At 56.2% G+C, this 19,139-nt stretch overlaps 2 protein-coding genes and 1 long non-coding RNA gene across 3 annotated transcripts; all 3 read right to left on the reverse strand.

Moving 5' to 3' along the window:
• Positions 1-543: 543 nt before the first annotated feature.
• LYNX1 (Ly6/neurotoxin 1) lies at positions 544-6,695 on the reverse strand. Its single transcript, XM_014835463.3, has 4 exons — positions 6,551-6,695; positions 5,321-5,525; positions 5,014-5,115; positions 544-4,800 (listed from the first exon to the last, which is right to left on the reverse strand). Exons 2-4 carry the CDS (start codon positions 5,370-5,372, stop codon positions 4,604-4,606), a joined length of 351 nt encoding a protein of 116 aa, XP_014690949.1. The 5' UTR covers positions 5,373-5,525; positions 6,551-6,695; the 3' UTR covers positions 544-4,603.
• A 4,762-nt stretch (positions 6,696-11,457) lies between these two features.
• On the reverse strand, positions 11,458-16,387 carry LOC123290298 (uncharacterized). Its single transcript, XR_011493411.1, has 3 exons — positions 16,159-16,387; positions 13,997-14,152; positions 11,458-12,068 (listed from the first exon to the last, which is right to left on the reverse strand). It is a non-coding gene; the product is annotated as an uncharacterized lncRNA (long non-coding RNA).
• Positions 16,388-16,574: 187 nt separating this feature from the next.
• On the reverse strand, positions 16,575-18,292 carry LY6D (lymphocyte antigen 6 family member D). Its single transcript, XM_014835464.3, has 3 exons — positions 18,137-18,292; positions 17,409-17,507; positions 16,575-17,161 (listed from the first exon to the last, which is right to left on the reverse strand). The coding sequence occupies exons 1-3, from the start codon at positions 18,186-18,188 to the stop codon at positions 16,926-16,928; spliced, it is 387 nt and encodes a 128-aa protein (XP_014690950.1). The 5' UTR covers positions 18,189-18,292; the 3' UTR covers positions 16,575-16,925.
• Between the last annotated feature and the right edge of the window lie 847 nt (positions 18,293-19,139).

The following is a 19,139-nucleotide window of genomic DNA, read 5'->3' on the forward strand; positions in this document are numbered from 1 at the left end:
GACCCATTCTTCCAGAAGCTACTGGAGGCCAGGGCACCATGGGGCAGTGTAGGTGGCTGTTGGTAGGGTGGCGGTGCTGCCAGTCCACGGACCCCCGTGTGTCTGCCCTGGCTGCCCAAGCGGCTTTTGGTGGGCTCCTTAGGGCTGGGGGCTGTGCGGACTCAGACCCTGCTCCCAGGTAGAGGAGGAACCAGGGAGCCAGAAGGCCGGGTTGGTGGAGCAGGTTCCTGGGGACCCGCCTCCCTCACCCAGCCCCCACCAGCCTTCCTGGGGACTCCACTCAAAGGGAGCACTGAGTGAGCTGGTGGGTCTGCCTCTCTCCCAGGAAACTGGGGCCACTCTACTGAGTCTTGGGAATCTTGCCTTTCCTGCTCACTCCCCTCTCACTGGTCATCCCCTTGCCCTGTGTGTGGGCTCCGAGGTCAAGACTAGATAAGCCAGGGTGGACAGGAGTCTAGGACCCACAGAGCCAGCAGGACCAGCCAAACCAGACCAGAAAGGTGGGGCTGAGGTGACCGATGGGGAAAGAGAAGGGCAGACACATTTATTCATCCATTTATTCACTTGCTCGAGGAGCACTGACAGGTCCTTGGGAGTGCAGTGTGAGCAGGGGAGGTGCTCTGGCCTGAAGGCAGATTCCCATGCAGGTCAGGGTCAGGGCTTGGGGTTGGCATTAGCTGCTGGCAAGGGCATGGTCTTGGGAAGTGCCTGGACCTCGGAAGTGGGATAGAAGGGCAAGGGCACCATCCATCCATCCATCCGTCCTTCTGTCCATCCATCCGTCTGGGGCCTCCTGTGTGCCAGGCCCAGGGCTGGGCACTCACATCCACAGCCTCATTCATTCCCACGAGGTCCCAGCTCGGTGGGAATGATCACCCCCATTTTATCAACAACACTGCTGAGGCTCAGAGATGTGAATGACGACCTCCTGGCCCCCCTGAGGGGTAGCATCCAACAAAACTCGCTGCAGGGGGGCATGAAAAAGGAAGGGGCATCTGCATCGCTTTCCCCCTCTTTCAGAGCTGTGGAACTATGAACAAAGCATGTGTTCCTCACAGCAAATCAGACGCTACAGGGACATGAAGAGTAGCGGGCCAGCCTCCCCTTCCCGTATCCGGCAGCAGGGCCACGGCTCTGCGCTGACACCCTCCTGATACCTTCAGGCAACCAGGCCAGACCGGACACTCTGTGCTGGTGTGCGCTTCCTGCTGCAGATGCCAACCCAACAGTGTCTCCAGGGCAAGGCCTGCAGCTCCAGCTCCTGCCCAGTTGTATTCCAAGGTGAATATATGATAGGAGGTATTGCCACGGCAGAGTAAGCAGCCGCTCCTGAGTGACATTCAGACGGCTGCCAGATTTGAGAGGCCACAGAGAGCCACAGGAAGAACCCGAGCATCTATCGATATTGACGAGGCCCTCATTTCTGTTGGAGAGATCCCCGAAGTGGGAACACCCACTGCCTTGGCAGCAGTCTAGGACCCACAGTCCTGACGGGGGGACACGCCCAGGGTGCCTGGTGTCCCTCTGCCCTCCTCCCTCTGCTGTTCCACCCACGGCCCGGCACCCAGACGCGGCACCAGACGCCCTGGCTCCGGACGCCCTGGCTCTGGCCCTCGTGGCTTCCCAAACCTCTGGTTCCAATTTTCTCCTTCTAAGCTTTCCTGACCCTAAGCCCTCATAATTATTTAACACGCTAAGATTCTTCTACGTTTATAAACCCACCTTCCTGGCTTCCCCTTCCCAGGCTTGGAGGTGCAGAGCCTCTCAGCTGGTGGGAGAAGACACTGCAGGGGGTGTGGTCGGTGGGCCAGGAGACAACCAATTCACCTCTCTGTGCCTCAGTTTCCTCATCTGTCAAAGGGGCTTGATCATGGCTCCTCGCCTACCTTGCAGGGCTGTTGTGGAGTGCTCAGAACCATGACCACAGGGAAAGTGGACAGATGGTCGTTTCTATCCCCTTCGACACTGTCTGCACAAATTTCCCGGTTTGACGTCCATTGAGTCCCCTTTGTTCTGCAGTGCCACACCCTTCCCACTAGGGGGCCCAGCCCAGCCTTAGTTGAGAGCCTTCTCTGTGCTCCCTGCTGGGTTCCAAGGGCAGCAGAACCCTGTCTGTGGGATGGCGGTGGGGGGCAGCAGGGTCCCCGGGACTGGGGGCAGTGTGATGGGTGTTGGGCTCGGACCAGGTGAGGGTGGAGGAAGGAAGGACAGATCAATGCAGGAGGCAGCTGTAAGCTCCCCCACACCGCAGCTCGCCCAGCTCCTGCTGGATCCCTGCTCTCAGTGACCCCAGCCCACAGGCGGCCAGGCAGGGCTCTGCTCCATCACCCACTGGGGCAGGGGAGCGGCAAGGGAGGACCGATCCTGTGGCTCCTTCCAGCTCTGCCCCAGGACACCACCTGACCCAGGACAAAGGGCTTGCCCAAGTGAGTAATGACTGCTTCCCAGGCCTCTCCCACTGAGTCAGGAGGTCAGAGCCCATGGCTGCCTTTCCTCCTAGCCAGCGTCAGAGGTCTCCAGGGGCCCTGCAGCCAGCTCTCGGTGGGGATGGGGGTTGGTCACTTCTCTGAGGCTGACTGCTCCTGGGCGTCCTGCGGGTGTGGGAGCTCAGGGGTGGGTTCTGACTTCCTCCCAGCCTCCCCCAAGGGCTCACACTTGATTGGGCCTCAGGGGCAGAGACATTCTGGTCCTGGTCTGCTGTCTGGGCTGAAACTCAACTAGCCACTCCTTAGGGTTCATCTTCTTCCTGTCTCTTGGCCTGGGGTGAGGCCGATGCTCCCAGACCCTCTGGGGAGTCCAACCCAAGTCTGCCTGAGGACCTCTGCCCCGGCTCCCCCAGGATGTCCTGACTCCTTGAGCTCCCATGTCATCTTGGAGAAAAGCTCTCAAGATGGAATTTCCAGCACAGGCTCCCCTGACAAGGGCCAGGCTTTGCGGCCAAGGGCTTCTGGGTTCCAAGAGCAATCCCACCACATGGGGATTTGCCACCATCCTGCCCACTTGGGTCGGGCCAGCTTGAGGGGGGTCCTCAGACCCTCCACAGACACCAAGGCTGTGGGCACTGGCCAGGTGAGGAGGCCTCAGTGTGACCCCGGGCACAGGGATGTTGCACACCCTGCCGAGCCTCACTGGAGGGAGGGCCGGGGTTCCCTGGGCCCCTCTCTCAAGGATGGCCGGTGCTGGGTAGACCCTGCTTCCCAGCCTGTCCAGGGATGGGGCTCACCTAGGGTGGGGGACGTTTAAAGACCAACGATTCTTGGGTCCCTGGGGGTACCAACGCCCAGCCGCATTGGGGGCACCTGAGGGCCACTCCCAGAGTCAAGGCGGGAGCGCTTGAGCTGGTGCGGAGTTCCTGCTCTCTCCTTGCGGGCAGTCAGGGAGTTGGAGGCCCGCGGAGACCTTCGGAGCCAAGGCCGGCTCACCGCGCACTCTTTCTGCCGGGATCCTGCTGCCGCCCGGCCTGGACAGATGTCATCCGGCGCGAGGGTGCAGACCGAACCCTGGGCGACGACCGGCGGGAGTGCGGCCCTCCTCCCCCCTTCCCCGGACCCCGCTTCCCCTCCCCCTCCTTTTTGGCACCCCACCTCCTCTTCCCCCTCCTTCCTGGGACCTCGCCTCCCCTCCCCCTCCTTTATGGGACCTCGCCTCCTCTTCCCCGTCCCCTCCCCTCCCGCGGGCCCCGCCCGCCCCTGCCGAGCGCCGCACGGTCCGCAAGAGGGCGCCCCGCTCCGTCCCGAGGTTACGGTCCCGCCCGCCGCTCCCCAGGGCTGCCCGACTTAGGTGGGCGAACGCCCTCCGGCGCCGGGCCGCAGTTTGCCCCGCTCCATAAAGGGCGCGCCCCGCCGGGCCTGCTGGGGCTGCAGACCAGGCCTCGGGCGGCCCACCGCGCAGCTCCCTTCCCTCTCGCCCCAAAATAGCTCTTGGGTCAGCAGTCGTCCGACCAAATATAACTTGACCTGCCCGTCCCGCCCCCGTGCCTGCCAGTCCCAGGCCCTGCGCACAGACCATCGCCCGGGTGGGGAATGGGGTAGGTCAAGGGTTTGACTGAGCAAGAAGAGAAGGACCCCTCGCCAGACCCAGAACCGACTCTGGTGCTGGAAGGGCTGCAAGGCCTCTTTAGGCGAGCCACCCGCCTGGCTGCTAAGCGCTGCCTGGACACATGGGCCTGGCACTCCTCCCTAGGACAGCTGACGGGGACAAAGGCCTTTCTCACATGGCCCTCACCTGACCCCAGGGCTGCCAGGAAGGTGGGGCACGTCTCCCTTCAAATCAGTGTGTCTTGGCTGACGGAGGACCGCCCACAGACAGCACACTTTGCCAGACGCCCTCATCCTTGGACAGAGGAGGGGCTGAGCTCTCCCACCAACGCCAGCCACCTCTGGGAGGTCAGTCCCCACCAGCCTTGAAAAGGAAAGGTCTTCACCTCGGAGCCAGGCCCCATGGTGGTTGGGGGAGGTCAAGAGTCCTCTTGCAGACAGTCCTGGGGGTGACTGATGGGGTCTCAGGGAGAGCACAGGGTAGGTGGGGTGTGTGGGGCGGGGGGGCAAGGCGGGGGGCTGTGCTTCTCAGAGCCTTGTCCCTGAATGGGGCTGGGAGGGGGGCTTTAGAGCAGACCCCAGAGGGTGACCAGGAGTATGGGGGCCAGGGCCGGGGTCCCCAGTACGGCAAGGCCGGCGCCATTACAGAGGTCGTACTGGCAGCAGGAGGTGGTGGACGCATGCTTGGAGTAGCCATCGTACACAGTCTCGAAGCAGCTGGGCACACACGACTTGCTCACCTTCATCCTGGTTGGGGTGTAGTCTGCAGAGGGGCAGGGCAGCGGGCTGGGATTCCAGGAGGGGCCAGACCCCAGCATGCAGGGCCTTTGGGCAGGTTCTCCCCCTGCCAGGGGCTGCCAGAAAGGATCCTGGGGCAGGTGGGAGCCTCCCTCCCCAGTCTACCCTACCCTCCAGGGGCAGGGAGGAGCACCCCTTCAGTCTCCCAGGAAGGGGTGGGGGCATCCCGCCGACTCACAAGTGCGTGTGGTCATGCAGTAGGTGACCATGGCCGGGCAGCGCATGGGGTTGAAGCAGTTCTCCCCGTTGTAGGCACACACGTGGCAGTCCAGAGCCTGGGCTGGGGCCAAGGTGGGGGCACGGGGGTCACAGAACAGGGAGAGACCCCTCCTCCAGCCCCTCAGATCCCCAGTCCTATAACCTTCCCCAGGGAAGAACAGCTGGCAGGAGATGTGGTCAGCGGGAATTCGGCCTCCCTCCCCACTTACAGCCTGCCTGCCCCCAGATATGAGTCTCTCCACCTCTCCATCCTCCATCCATCTTACCCAGAGGTAGGCCCACCAGGGCCACCAGGAACAGGGCGAGCAGGGGCGCCATGGCTGGAGGCGAGAGGGCAGACTGGGAGTGGGGAGGTGGACAGCAGCTGGTCCGGGATGCAACTCAGGCAGGGGCTGGGGCAGGGCGCAGAGGGGGCTGGCCAACCCCCTGCCCTCTGAGAGCTCCTGCTCTACTGGAGGCGCTGCTGCAGCCCTGCACAGAGGGGGACAAGGACAGGTGGTCACTGCAGGGCCTGAGGGACCCACAGGGGGCCTGGGCAGGGGTGCCAGGGGCAGAGGAGCCACCCAACTCAGCATGGGCGTCAGGGAAGGTTTCCTGGAGGGGACATGAGATGAGATGATAAGGGAGGAGGGGTGGGACATTCCAACCAGAGAGACCAGCACCTGCAAAAACAGGAGACCTGTGCAGACTGAAGGGGGCAGTGCCAGAGGAGGGTGGGCAGGGTCCAAGGAAGGCCAGGGAGGCTGGAGGGGCCTTGAGTGCCAGGCCAAACCCCACACTTTACCCAGGGGATCGTTCACGCAGGGCCCTATGGGAGCTTGGCACACAGCCCCCTCCCCACCCAGGACCCTGGGTGCAGGGTGCCTGGCCAGGGCTGGGCCCAAGGGTGGGTCTCTTCTCACTGCTCGCCCTCCTCTTTGCTCCTGGGGTGTCCCTGCTTGGGTCCCCACTTCCTGCTACTTCCAGGCTCAGCTAAGGGCCTTTCTCCCAGGAAGATCTCCAGAGCCCTCCCTGCGGCTCTCAGGTCTGAGTCCTGGGCCACTGCGGGAGCTCCTGGCAGCGATGAGCTCCATCCAGACTGTGGGGAAATGCGCTTTGAATGCATCCCAGGAGGGCACCTGGGAAGACAGCAGGGAGGGCTTCCCAGACTGCATCTGGTGTTTGGAATGGAGATGCCACTCTCCTGGAAGAGGTTTGGGGGAAATCTGGACTATGACTCTCCTCCCGCCGCGGGATCTCCCGTCCGGGTCCCTTCCCTGCGGGAGTTAGACTCCCCCGCTTCCCGAGAACAAAAACCCATCTTCCACGGCCCATTTCCCAGGCGTCAACCTCGGGATGCCGAAGGCCTGAGTAAGGCCGGGCGTGCGGCCCCAGCACTTCCCGCCCCCTCCTGGGGAGCCCCGCCCCAAAGACTGCGGTCCCAAGTTGGAGAGGGGTGTAGCGGTGACCTCCACTGTGACCTTCACCACTGAGCCCCCGCTGCGCCCGGGACTCACCCGCGGCCGCTCGCCGGGCCCTCCCCCGGCCTGACAGAGCGTCCGTCCGCGCCCCGCAACCACCGCGTCGCACCGCCGCCCTGCGGCCTCCACCTGCCGGAGCCGCCGCCGCGCCTGAGCTCCCCGCAGGCCCCGCCCCTAGCCCGCCCTGGCTCCGCCCAGAGTCCGCCTTGGCTCCGCCCATCCCCGCCCCCGCCCGCGGACTCCTGGCGTCCCGACGCTCCGACGCAGAGAGCCAGCCACGCCCAGACACGTACGCCGCCCTGCGGTGACGCCCACGCAACCCTCAGACGCCGAGTCACCTAGTTGCCCCACATCGCCTCCCAGTCATTTCTTCGGCCCGGTTCCGCAGGGGTGTTGCGCGGAGCAGCCCCGGGGCGCGGTGACCGTGGACGGGGCTCCCTGTGCAGCCCGCCTGCGTGGTCGTGTCCCCGCGCGTCCGTAGCCCGCAGCATCTCGGCGCCTCGGTCCCCACACCTGGTGCACCCTACACAGTGTGAAAGCCAGCCTCGAAAGGATCCCATCGTTTCACAGACCCCTCCCACCACAATATCAATATTAAATAATTGTTTTTTACGTGACTTTAGTTCAACATTTAGCTTTTGTTCTGTTTTAGGCAAAATTTAAGATTTTCATGGGCCCTAAAAATTTCATTCTTTTTCTAATGTGAGAAAGAAAATACATTTTCTTTGATCCTAAGAGTTCTTTTTTTTCTCTCTCTCTATCAGAGATGAACCATTTTGGGGCCCTAGGCCCTGAACCTCCAGAGCCGAGAGGGCAGTCTCGCCAGGCAGACTGGGTGCTCGGTCCCCGTCTGCCAGATAGTCACTGCGGTGCCCCCTGTGCAAGGAGTCGGGGTAACTGTCGGAATAAAGCTGACGAACGTTTCCAATATCCTGCCTACGTGGGGCTCACGCTCTAATGGGCAGAAAATAAATGCATAGGTCAAAACCACAGTATGTCATGAGCTTCAGCATCAGACCGTGATGAACTGGTGGGAACTGGATTTACCGCCATGCCTTAAACAACTAAAAAACAGCAGAAAATAAATGAAGCATCTCTTTGAGACATTGCATGGCAGGCAGCACAGGGCAGTGGTCCTGGAGTGAAGGGAAACAAATGGTGGAGCTACAGGGCGCAGTGCAGGGAGGGCAACCCAAACGGAGCCCGGAGCCCGCGGTCCCTCTGACTGAGGAGACAGAGTGGGGAGTGCGGGGAGGCTGAGGCAGCTGGAGTTCACAGGGCAGAGCATGGGAGAGAGAGCTGGGTCTCCAGAGGATCCCCGAGTCCTCAGGGAGTCCCATTAGTACACGCATTGGAGGAACCTACCCAGAGATGCGGAAGGAACCGCCGAGAAGGAGGAAGCCAAACCGTTCCCAGGGCTCACACGGGGCTGGGAGGAGTTCAACTGAAGTGAGAAGAGAAACCTTGAAATGGAAGGGTGGGCCATGGGGCAGAGTGCTGTGAAGGGACCTGCCTCAGTCAAGGCACCAACTCAGCCGTAGATTAAAGACTACACCTGGTCCCACCTAACAAAGCTTAAAACAAAGCCTTGAAAGAGTCCAATCGTCCCCAAGTAACTTAATTGCATCCTAGGACAAAGCTCAAAATTATTTTTAAAAAGAACATAATCCAGTACCCAACAATGTAAAAATGCATCCAGTTAAATGTCTGATACCCATCTGAAAACACCACTGGGCATGCAAAGCAGCAGGAAAATGTGACCCACAGTGGGGAGAAAAAATCATTAGAAACAGACCCACAAATGACACAGATGATAGGATTAGTAGGCAGGGACATTAAAACAGATATTATAAGCATGTTTCATATATTCAAGAAGATAGAGGAGAGCACAAGTATGTCAGGGGAGCCATGGGAAATAGAAAAAGACATAATTGAACTTCTAACGATGAAAAATAGGTCTGAGATGAAAAATACACTGGATGGGATTAACATTGGATTAGACTCTGCAGATAAAAGATGAGTGAACTTGGAGATAAAACATCAGAAACTACTAAAAAAGAATCACAGGAAAAAAAGACTGAAAAAATGAGCAGAGTGTCAGGCAGCTGTGGGACAATTTCATGTGGCCTGACCTGTGTAATTGGAGTCCCACAAGGGGAGGACAGAAAGAGGGGAAAAGAAAACATTTTGAAAGAAATAATAGCCAAAATTTTTCCAAATTTGGTGAAAACTGTAAGCCTATTGAACCCAGAAACTCAATGAACTCCAAGCACAAGAAATAGGAAGAAAACTACACTGAAGCACATCACCATCAAATAGCTTAAAACCAGTGATAAAGAGAAAACACTAAAGGCAGACACTACGTAATGCACAGAGGGTCGAAGGTAAAGATGACAGCAGATTTCTTGTCAGAAACAGCACAAGGCAACATAGTGAAGCAATGTTTGATATACCAAAAACAAACACCAACTATTCAGAATTATATACCCAGCAAAGATATCTTTGAAAAGTGAAGGTGAAATACAGCGTTTTTCAGACAGGCAAAGGCAGAAAGAATCACCCTCCAGCAGACTGGCACCATGTGAACTGTGGAAGGAAGTCCTGTGGGCACGGGGCAGACTGCGTCAAATGGAGACACGCGTCCACATAAAGGGATGAAGAGCGCCTGAAATGGGAAAGAGGAAGGCATTGTTTCTTATTTTTAAATTACTTTAGAAGACAATTGACTGCGTTAAGCCAAAGAGATAACAGGATATTATGGGGTTTCTAGCAAATGTGGAAGCAGATCATATGATACAGATGGGCCAGGAGCAGGAAGACGGAGGTGCACTGTTGTAGGTTTATCGTACGGTGTGTGACGTGGTATATTTCTGGAACATAGACCACAAGATGTTAAAGATGTGCACTGTGAACACTAAGGTAACCACTGAAAAAAGAAAGAGGAAGAAAAGAAAAATCAGAGAACACTACCTAGCAAAGCAACAAAGGAGAGAAAATGGAACCATACAGAATTAATCTGTCAATCAAAGAGAAGGCAGAAAAAGAGGGAAAGTGAAAAAGAACAGGTGGGGCAAAGAAAAGGCAAATGGCAGGATGAGAGATTGAAACCCAACTTGCCAATAGTCACACTAAATGGGCCAGACACCCCAATTAAAAAGCAGAGGCTGTCAGATTGGATAAAAAGAGAGAGTCAAGAATATCCTGTCCTCCAGAAACCCACTGTACATATTAAAATACAAATAGGTGAGAAATCAAAGGACAGAAAAGATAGAGCATGCTAACGCTAATTAAAAGAAAGCAGGAGTAACTACATTTAACATCTGATGAAGTGGGTTTTAGAGCAAAGACTATAACCAGGAATAAAGAGGGACATTACATAACGATAAGGGGTCAGTTCATTAAGGGGACACAGCAATCCTAAATGTTTATGTACTTAACAGTGGAGCTTCAAAAAACACAAAGTAAAAACACCTGAGAGCACTGAAAGGCGAAAAGGGAAACCCACGATTAGAGTCAGAGATTTCAACACTCCTTTCTCAATGACTGATGGAGGACACAGACAGAAAGGAATGAGGACAAAGGAGACTTGAACAACATTCCCAGCCAATGTGACCTGCTTGATATGCAGAGAACATGCCACCCAGCAGAAGGAGAACACATTCTTCTCAAGTACACACAAAACATTTACCAATATAGACCATATTCTGGGCCATAAACCAAATCTCAATAAATTTATAAGGATTGAAATCATACTGGGGCCAGCCCAGTGGTATAGTTTTTTAGTTCATGCACTCCACTTTGGTGGCCCAGGGTTTGCCAGTTTGGATCCTGGGTGCTCATCAAGCATGCTGAGGCAGCGTCCCACACAGAAGAACTAGAAGGACATACAACTAGGATATACAACTACGTACTGTAGCTTTGGGGAGAGAAAAAAAAAGAGGGAGACTGTCAACAGATGTTAGTTTAGGGCTAATCTTCCTTACTAAAAAACAAAAAAATCCAAAAGAAATAATACAAATTATTTTCTTGGGCTAGAAATTAGAAATCAAGAACAGAAAAATATCCAAAAGATCCCCAAATATTTAGAAACTGAGCAACAAATTTCTAAATAACCTGTGGGTCAAAGGAGAAATTTAAAAGGAAATTAGAAAGTATTTCCAATTGAATGAAAATGAAAACATAGTCTGTCAAAGTTAGTGGATGCAGCTACAGCAGTGTTCACAAGGAAAGTTTTAGCACTAATGCTTGTATTAGAAGAAAAGAAAGGTCTCAACACAATGACCTATGCTCCTACCTTCAGAAACCAGAACAAAAAGTGCAAATCAAACCCCAAGCAAAATAAAAGAAATAATAAAAATAAGAGCAAAAAAAAAAATCAATGAATTAGAAAAGAATAATAGAGAAGATCAATCCAAACTAAAGCTGTTTCTTTGCAAATCAATGTGATTTTTAACCCCCTGGCCAGACTGATCAGAAAGAAAAGAGATGAGCCACAACGCCAGTATCAGGAATGAGAAGCACCCCTCTCAGCTGCTCAGGTCCCATCCAGTTCCTGGTAAGAGGCATCAGAGGGCAGCGTGGGCTGAAGGTATGTGGCAACTTGAACCAGCATCGTGCAGGCTGCCAGTGGTGGGGTGGCATCCATATGCCACTATGCAATGCTTAGTCAGGCAGGCGGGGCTGTCAGACAGCTGCTCTCTTATCAGTGGTCCTCCTGTGGTCCTGCAAAACAAGCTCAGAAACTGGTTACTTTATTTCCCACATCAACCTTTTGCATAAGAGGCCGGTTTCACCCTGATCCAGAGAAAATTTTAGCTCCTCTATTCTCAGTTTCAATCCCCACTGTCTTACGATCATTCCTCAATCTTGGGGAATGGGAGTGAAGACCACTCTAGCTACTTCCTGCTGTGAAAGAGTGAAGATCAGGGTTAGAGGAATGAAATTGTTGCGACTTTATTTAATTTAATGAATTAATTTACTTTTAAAGACTCTGCAAAGGTAGAGGAAGGAAACAGCCCTTCTTCTTCTTCTTTTTTTTTTTTAAAGATTGGTATCTAAGCTAACATCTGTTGCTAATCTTTTTTTTTCTTCTTCTCCCCAAAGCACCCCAGTACATAGTTGTATTCTCTAGTTGTAGGTTCTTCCAGTTGTGCTATGTGGGACACCACCTCAGCATGGCTTGATGAGTGGTGCCATGTCCATGCCCAGGATCCAAACTACTGAAACCCTGGGCCGCCGTAACAGAGCACACAAACTTAACCCTCGGCCACAGGGTTAGCCCCTACCTTTATTTTAAAATACTTTTGGATACAGGTGGGGAGAGTGAGGCATGCTTTGCATGACTGATATTTTGGTGCTCTGATCAATAGCTTTGGAACACTTTGGAACAACACTTAAGTCCACATTTTATAATTACATAGACGACCTCACATGTTAGCAAAATAGACAGCTCAAAGTTTAGTATCCCCTCCATAACAGATCTCAATCCTTGGGGAATCCAGGAGAAGAAGCCGGTAAACCAATCAAGGTTTGGGCCTGGGACCTCAGGTGAAATCTGATGAAACAAAAAGAAAATAAGGTTAATGATTGGAGCCAATTTCTGAGCCCAGGGGACAGCCAGTCAAGAAGATTTCTGGATGTCAGGGTCGAAATATCTTTTGCAATTTGAAATGTCTCTGAAGATGTCATCAGGTGTTCAGGTAAACTTTTTGAGTGGCTTATATAGCAACAGGTATGAAGATTGTCTAAACTTGGGCTATTGTGGTGATCTCTCTTAAGTTTATGTCGAGTTGTCCAGCTTCAGTTTGTAGGGCATCAGGAAAAAAAAGAGTGGTTTCACTTCTCAACGGTTCCAAGTGAAAACAATTGAAAACGTTAATTTGGAGATCTGTACCGGATATTTGAGGAAACTAGAAGAATTCAGGATCCAGCCCAGGGGACAGATACAAAGCAAAAACCTCAAAGACAATGAAAAAAAGTAGAATCGAATATCCAAAAATGTGTATTATAGTTTCTATTTAAACATAATTTTTCTCTCTAAAATCACCTTCATTTTGCTTTTATTAAAGCAACAAACGTAAACTATCTTTTATTTACCAAACATCATTTTATATCATGTTAACTTGAAAGAACTGAGTTAGTTTCTATTCCACTGAGAAATAATTTATATAAGCCCTTACTTCAAGCCAATTAAAAGAGCTCTTTTAGAAATCATGTCATCTAGAAGCAGACAAATAAATATAGAGAGAGACTTACATACATTGACACGCAGACACACACACAGAGATCTTTAAAAGTTTTAGCTATGTCTCAGGTACAAAAATCAAAAGAATAAATTGCTCTCTGGCAGATGGACTTGCTCAGATGGTCAAAGATTTTTACTAAAGATCTTTTGTTTTTGCTGTAAGAATCCTTTTTAGAGCCGTTTTTGACGTCATTTTGTCTTTTAGAAGCTTCTGCATATTAATCAAAGAAGGTATTCCGTTGTGAGAGGTTTTGAATCCTCTCTTTTAAGAGTGACCCTTGGGCTGGCCCAGTGGCGCAGCGGTTAAGTTCTCACATTCTGCTTCAGCGGCCTGGGGGTTGCCAGTTCAGATCCTGGGTGTGGACCTACGTACCACTTGTCAAGCCATGCTGTGGCGGGCATCCCACATATAAAGTGCAGGAAGATGAGCATGGATGTTAGCTCCAGTCCAGTCTTCCTCAGCAAAAAAAAAAAAAAAAAAAAAAAGAGGAGGCTTGGCAGGTGATGTTAGGTCAGAGCTAATCTTCCTCAAAAAAAAAAAAAAAAAAGAGACAAAGAGTGACCTTTAAGGTGGACTTATCTGAAACAAAGTTTCCCCAGAATGGCCATTACAATTTCAAATTATCTAAAAGTTTGTCCATTTTCACGTGCTTAATTTTAGATCAGGAATTTTGGGGGAGTTGAAGGAGAGGAGCTCAGTGAGAAAGAAGCCAGGAGTGCAGATTTGGTTCTGTCTTGCTAGCACGGTCACTGATGCAGCTGACACCCTCTAATCTGGTGTGTTTCTTATTTAAGTATTTTCTTTTAAAGAGGCAGTAAGAGATTCCTGATCTCGTTTGGAAGCCTCAAAAAATTAAAACAGGCTTCCTATTGTCTTTGAGGGGTGTGATATGCTCTTTTCAAAATGGGCACCGAAATAAACCAATTTGGGGATATCGAAGGAGCTCCATTGTGGCCAACGAAATTTTAGATCATCTCTAGTGATCTGAACCCAGGTGTCAAGGAACTTGCAAGCGTTTGGTCCATAATTTTTGTACATAAAGGCCGCAGGAGTGGCGGCAGACGGGTGGCTATTTGCTGCCTCTTTAGAACAAAAGGCGCCATCCCGAACGCAGAAAGCTCCTTTTAAGCCGGCTAAACCTTAAAGAAACCTGAAACTGAGGGATTCCCTCCTTAAAGCGCCTCGAGACCCCCCGCCCCCCCCAAGCGTGAGAGGTCAGGACGTGAGAGGGCGGTACCTTGGCGGTCTCCCTGAGGCCGCTGGAGACGCGGAGGAGCCGCCAAGGGGCTCGGGGTCGTGCCGGCACACAGTGTCCAGTCGCGCCCTGGAGGAGATCAGGCAGCCACTTCACATCTCATCCTCGTGGCCAGAAGTGTTAACCGAAAACGAGCAGCTTTACAAGCAAAGATAAGTTTTAAAGAAAAAAGAGGCTTTATTAAAACCAGGAAAGTACTCCTCAACCGCAAGTTGCTAAGTGAGCCCCTTCTCGGTCTAGGGGTGGCTGGGTTTTTTTTTGAAGATTGGCCCTGCGCTAACATCCGTGCCCATCCTCCTCTGTTTTAAATGCGGGACGCCTGCCACAGCATGGCTTGATAAGGGGTGCCTCGGTCCGCGCCTAGGATCCGAACCGGCGAATCCCAGCTGCCAAAGCGGAGCGCGCGAACTTAACCGTCAGGAGGGGTAGCCGGCTGGTGTAGAAAGGCAAAAGGTGCAGAGCATGCAAGGCTAAGGCCGAGTCCAGTTCTGATGGGTCGCCCTTTCCAGCTCCAGTGTATCTTGCGCCCGGGGCTTCCTATGTGCCCTAACTGCGGGGACAGTCTACCACACCGTGCTCCGGCCATCTGGCGACAGTCAAGGCTAAAACGCAATTTTTTACCTCCGTCTGTAGCACAGCCTTGAGGTGGGCATGGTAACCGTCACGCTAACTGGGCCTCCTTCTTATCTCTTTCCTTTCCCGTCCCTGTCCCCCTGGACTCGATTCAAATCCCGGCTGCGCGGCCGGCCAGCTGGGGGACGGCAGCTTGGTTTCCACACGTCTGCGCGCCCTGCCCCTCTGCTCTCCGCCCGACCTCCGACTCCGGCCTCTCCAGCCCCTGCCCGCTGCGCCCGGGGGCTGAGCGCCCGAGGGGCTCCGAGCCCGGGAAGAGGCGCGCGGCATCTTCCCAACGCCCGGCTCTCCCGTGGCCACCAGGGGATGCGCCAGCCCCAGGACCCGCCCTCGGAAAATGCCGGGAGCGCCGGGCGCGACCGCAGCCCCTGGGGGCACCGAAGGGAGAGCCCTGCAGAGGGTGCCAAGGCCATTGACCGGGGCCACAGGTGACGTTGAGGGGCGCTGGGTTCCACGTGGGTGCCAAGGGCACGCGCAGGAAACCGAGACTCGGCAGTGGAGAGGCTTGCTCCAGATGACCGCGTCAGGACAGCACGGCTCCGGAGCGATCCTGGGCCAGCGGGGTTTGGGCCTAGAGCGGTGTGGGCGGGGCTCGTAGGGGGCGCGGGGCGGGGCGGCAGAGGGGCAGGCAGCCCTCCAGGGAGGGATTCCACGGTGGCCCCCATCCCGGACGGCACGACGGATGGCCGCCTGGTGAAGGGTGAAGCTCGCCATCGCCCCTCCCCTTACAAACATCCAGAGCCCCAGGGACTGGGGAGAGAGACATCTCACCGGCTATGGAGTTAAGAGGTGAGGGACTGACCCCAGGGTCCAGAAACCCTCCTCAGCAGCTGCCACTCCTTCCACTGTCTGCTGGGGTGGGGAGACCACCACAGGATTTCCCAGGCCACGCCTGCACGGGTGCCAGGCTTGGTGGGAGTTGGGGCTCTGTGCTGACCCATGGCGAGGCCTGAGTGTGGTGGCTGCTGCCTGGAAAGTGGGGCCAGCCCCCCGAAGCCTCTGGTCCTCTTAGGAGGGGGAAGGGCTGCTTCTTGGGCATCTGCTGGGTACTGGGTGCTTGCGGGGGTACCATGATTCACATTGTCCAGATCCAGGCAGTGGGCACAGAGCCCAGGCAGAGGGCCCAGAACCCAGGCAGTGGGGCCCAGAACCCAGGCAGAGGGACCCAGACCCCAGGCAGTAGGCCCAGAACCCAGGCAGTGGGGCCAAGAACCCAGGCAGAGGGACCCAGACCCCAGGCAGTAGGCCCAGAACCCAGGCAGTGGGGCCCAGAACCCAGGCAGTGGGGCCCAGAGCCCAGGCAGAGGGACCCAGAACCCAGGCAGTGGGGCCAAGAACCCAGGCAGAGGGACCCAGAACCCAGGCCCTCAGAGGCTGTGCTCTCCTGGCATGCAGCCCAAATGGTTAGAGTCACACACACACACACCCCATCTCTCTGCACCCTGGTGAGCTTGGCCATGGGAGCTGCGAGGCTCACCTGGATGGGGTCAACTCGAGGAAGCTGGACTTACCTTGGCTGTGGCTGGGGCAGTCAGTGTCCCCACAGTTCCAAGGCACAGCACAGTCTGAGGTGTCCCAAGCCGGCCTCTCTGGACACTCTGGGACCAAGGTGTGAGGACACACCCAGGGGCAGAGGGGCAGCCCTTCTTCCTTGACCACTCCATGTGGGAGAGGCCTGGCCTTCCAGGCCACCGGAGCCCTGCTCCCTGCTCCGCCTCCCCAGGGGCGCCCTCCTCTTCTGGAGTTTCCGAGGAGGTGACTGGGGAGGGTCATGTTCCCTCTGAGGGTGAGGCGTGACTGCGTTTCAGGCATCGTGCATGCTGCTGTGTCTGGCCCTGGGTGACAAGCCCTGGGACTTGGGGGCCTGTGTGGCCTGATGCTCTCGCCCACCCTCTTGACTCCTGGAATAGCACCGACACAACCAGACTGATTTTCAATCATTTATTCCTGTGCAGCGGTGTGAGTAGAAAAATAAACAGAAACCAAACAGAATGAATATGAAATCAGAAGGGGTCAGAATGCCTCTGTCCCCTGCCCTCCACACTGCTCAGGGAGGGGCATCCTCTCGTCTCAGGGGAGAGAGTGGCTTCAAGTCATCAGCTCTCCACGCCTGCACGGCCTGGCCCGAGCCCTTCTGAGGGAGCCCCCAACCCAGGGTGTCTGAACGCCCCTGTCATGGCCAGGGAGGGGGCCGTGGAGTCCCTCGGGGCAGGGAAGGGAAGGGTGGGAGGGGCATGGAAGTCCCTGGGAAAGGTTCAGGAGCCCTTGCGCTGGGGGGTCACAGGCTGGGGCCCAAGATCAGGGCGACGAGGCCCAGGGCCAGGGCCAGGCTGAGGGTGGCACCGGTGGGCAGGGTGCGGGCCGGCGCGCTGCTCTGCAGATTCTCGTTGCACAGGTCCTCCTGGCAGCACAGGGTGACTGCTGTGCCCCTGCTGACCTGGCTCTGCAGGCCGTGCGTGGGCGTGCACGACTCCACGCAGTCCTTCTCCACCAGGTTCCCCGACAGGGGCTCCACTGGGAACAGGTGGGCATGGTCAGGCTGGCGGCTGCCTCCGACCCCCACCCCTCACCCAGCTTGCATCATCCATGGCACCCCAAATCCCAGCTCCCAGCCTCATTGGCCACCACCACCAAGCCGCCCCTGACGTCACTCCCACCAGCCTCCCCGAGGATGGTCCCCCAGCCCCGGGACACCTGGGCAGAGCTCCAAGGTGGCCTGCAGGGGCACCCTTCCCTGGCCCCGTGCCCCTGGATCACTCACTCTTGGACATGGTCCTGCAGTAGCGTGAGCCGGCCGAGCAGGTCTGAGGTTTCTTACAGTTCATGGAGTTGGAGCATACGTGACAGCGGAGAGCCTGGGCTGGGGGCGAGGGTGGCAGGGGTCTCAGCCAGCCCCAGGGAGGCCTCTCAGGGACACAGGGAGGCTGGGGTTCACTTCCCCAAAAGACCCCTCCTGGACAGAGCCTTCTGCCCCTCCTGCCCTAGGCCAGTCCCCTCTTAGGTCCCCGGGCCCTGTCAGGGCTGATGTCCTGCACACAGCCTCAGCAGCCAGGAGGTAACAGTCCCTGTGGAGGAGGTGTCCTGTGCTAGGCATGTCTAGAGGAATGGTGAGGAGGTGGCCAGGACAAGGTGCATGGAGCCCCTTCTCCAAGGGCACCAGAGGGCTCTGGGACCTGCTAAGTCCCCCACCCCAGGGGCATCTCTGGGTGGGCAGCTCATGGTTCTGAGGACCTGAGGCTGGGTTGGGGTCCTAGGGGCCGTCAGCTTGGCCGCATTGAGCCTGTGGGAGAAAAGGCTGTCCGGGGGGCCCTGGGGAGCAGGAGGGGCATGGGCCGGATGTGGGATTCATTTTGTTTTAATTTCTGAGTCTAGCACCCTACAGTTTCAGGATTCTCTGTGCCTAAAGATCAATAACTCCAGGCTTCCAGTGTCTGGCCCACTGGCCGGTGCTGCCCACCGCCACCCCAGCCCCCTCGTCCAGTCTCTCACCTGGCCCAGCGGCCACAGCCAGGGCAACAAGGAGCAGCAGGGCCGTCTTCATCTCGGGGCGTCTCTGGGAGCAGTGGGGGCCCCTCCTTTTGGGAGGCCTTATAGCTGGGACAGGTGTTGGCAGGAGGGGCGGGGGTGGGCAGTCAGCCAGGCAGCAGCGTTCCACAGGGACCTGCCCCACCCTGGCTGGCCCACACCCACGGCCCAGCACTTGCCTGGCCCTGCCAGCTGGGGGGACCTCTGCCTCTGGCCGCCTCCTCCCAGGGCAGGGGTCTGCCTCCCCCTCTCCAGGCTGTGGACAGAGGCCTCCACTGACCCTGCAGCTCACTGCCACATCTTCCTCTCTCCAGCCCTCTGTCCGCTCCTGGATCATGCTGTCTCTGATCTTCCACCCCCTTCCTTGCATTGCCCACCCTCAGACAGGGTCACAGAGTCACGAGCTTGTGTGGGTGCCCTGTGGGTGCCCAGGTCTGTGCCCACGGAGCCAGGGAGGCAGGAGGAGGCACTGGCCCTACCTGCCTGGGCTCTGGGCCAGGGTTGCTAGGTCCACCCAGGGGAGCCCTAGGAAAGGAGCCCAGGGGAAGCACTGCACCCTGCTGAAGTGGGGAGCCGGGAATAGGGAGGGGAGGAGAGGTCATCCTGGGGCCTGGGGGCAGCAGGAACAAGGCTGCAGATGTGCCTGCAGAGAGGTGAGCCCAGCAGGACCTGATGCGTCACAGGAGGGGCGGGGCGTGGAGGCAAAGGCTGAAGCCCTCGTTGCACAGGGTGAACCGAAGGTCCGTCCTGTCTCCCCTAACCCTGCCTCCCACCCTTCCGGGGCCTCAGGACCCCACCCCATCAAGTGCTCCCTCCTCCGTGATCCCCACCCCAGCCCTGTGCGAAGAGCAGCTGCCTCCGTCCTGCTTTGGGCCTGTTGCTCTCCGCATCTCTGCTCTGGTACTGGCAGGTGGTGGGCCATGGGTCCTGGGGGCAGAGTCCACCGGTGGGTGCTGGGCAGACCCCT

This window comes from Equus asinus, chromosome 12, assembly GCF_041296235.1.
Source record: "Equus asinus isolate D_3611 breed Donkey chromosome 12, EquAss-T2T_v2, whole genome shotgun sequence".
NCBI classification, from domain to species: domain Eukaryota; kingdom Metazoa; phylum Chordata; class Mammalia; order Perissodactyla; family Equidae; genus Equus; species Equus asinus.

Bases quoted from the DNA above. Each gene is read 5' to 3' on its own strand.
- LYNX1 (XM_014835463.3), bottom strand. From the start codon at position 5,372: ATGGCGCCCCTGCTCGCCCTGTTCCTGGTGGCCCTGGTGGGCCTACCT. The intron at 5,116-5,320 runs GTAAGATGGATG...CCTTGGCCCCAG, and splicing joins CCTGGTGGGCCTACCTCTGG to CCCAGGCTCTGGACTGCCAC. The intron at 4,801-5,013 runs GTGAGTCGGCGG...GCCCCTCTGCAG, and splicing joins CTGCATGACCACACGCACTT to ACTACACCCCAACCAGGATG.
- LY6D (XM_014835464.3), bottom strand. From the start codon at position 18,188: ATGAAGACGGCCCTGCTGCTCCTTGTTGCCCTGGCTGTGGCCGCTGGG. The intron at 17,508-18,136 runs GTGAGAGACTGG...CCTCGCCCCCAG, and splicing joins GGCTGTGGCCGCTGGGCCAG to CCCAGGCTCTCCGCTGTCAC. The intron at 17,162-17,408 runs GTGAGTGATCCA...ACCTGTTCCCAG, and splicing joins CTGCAGGACCATGTCCAAGA to TGGAGCCCCTGTCGGGGAAC.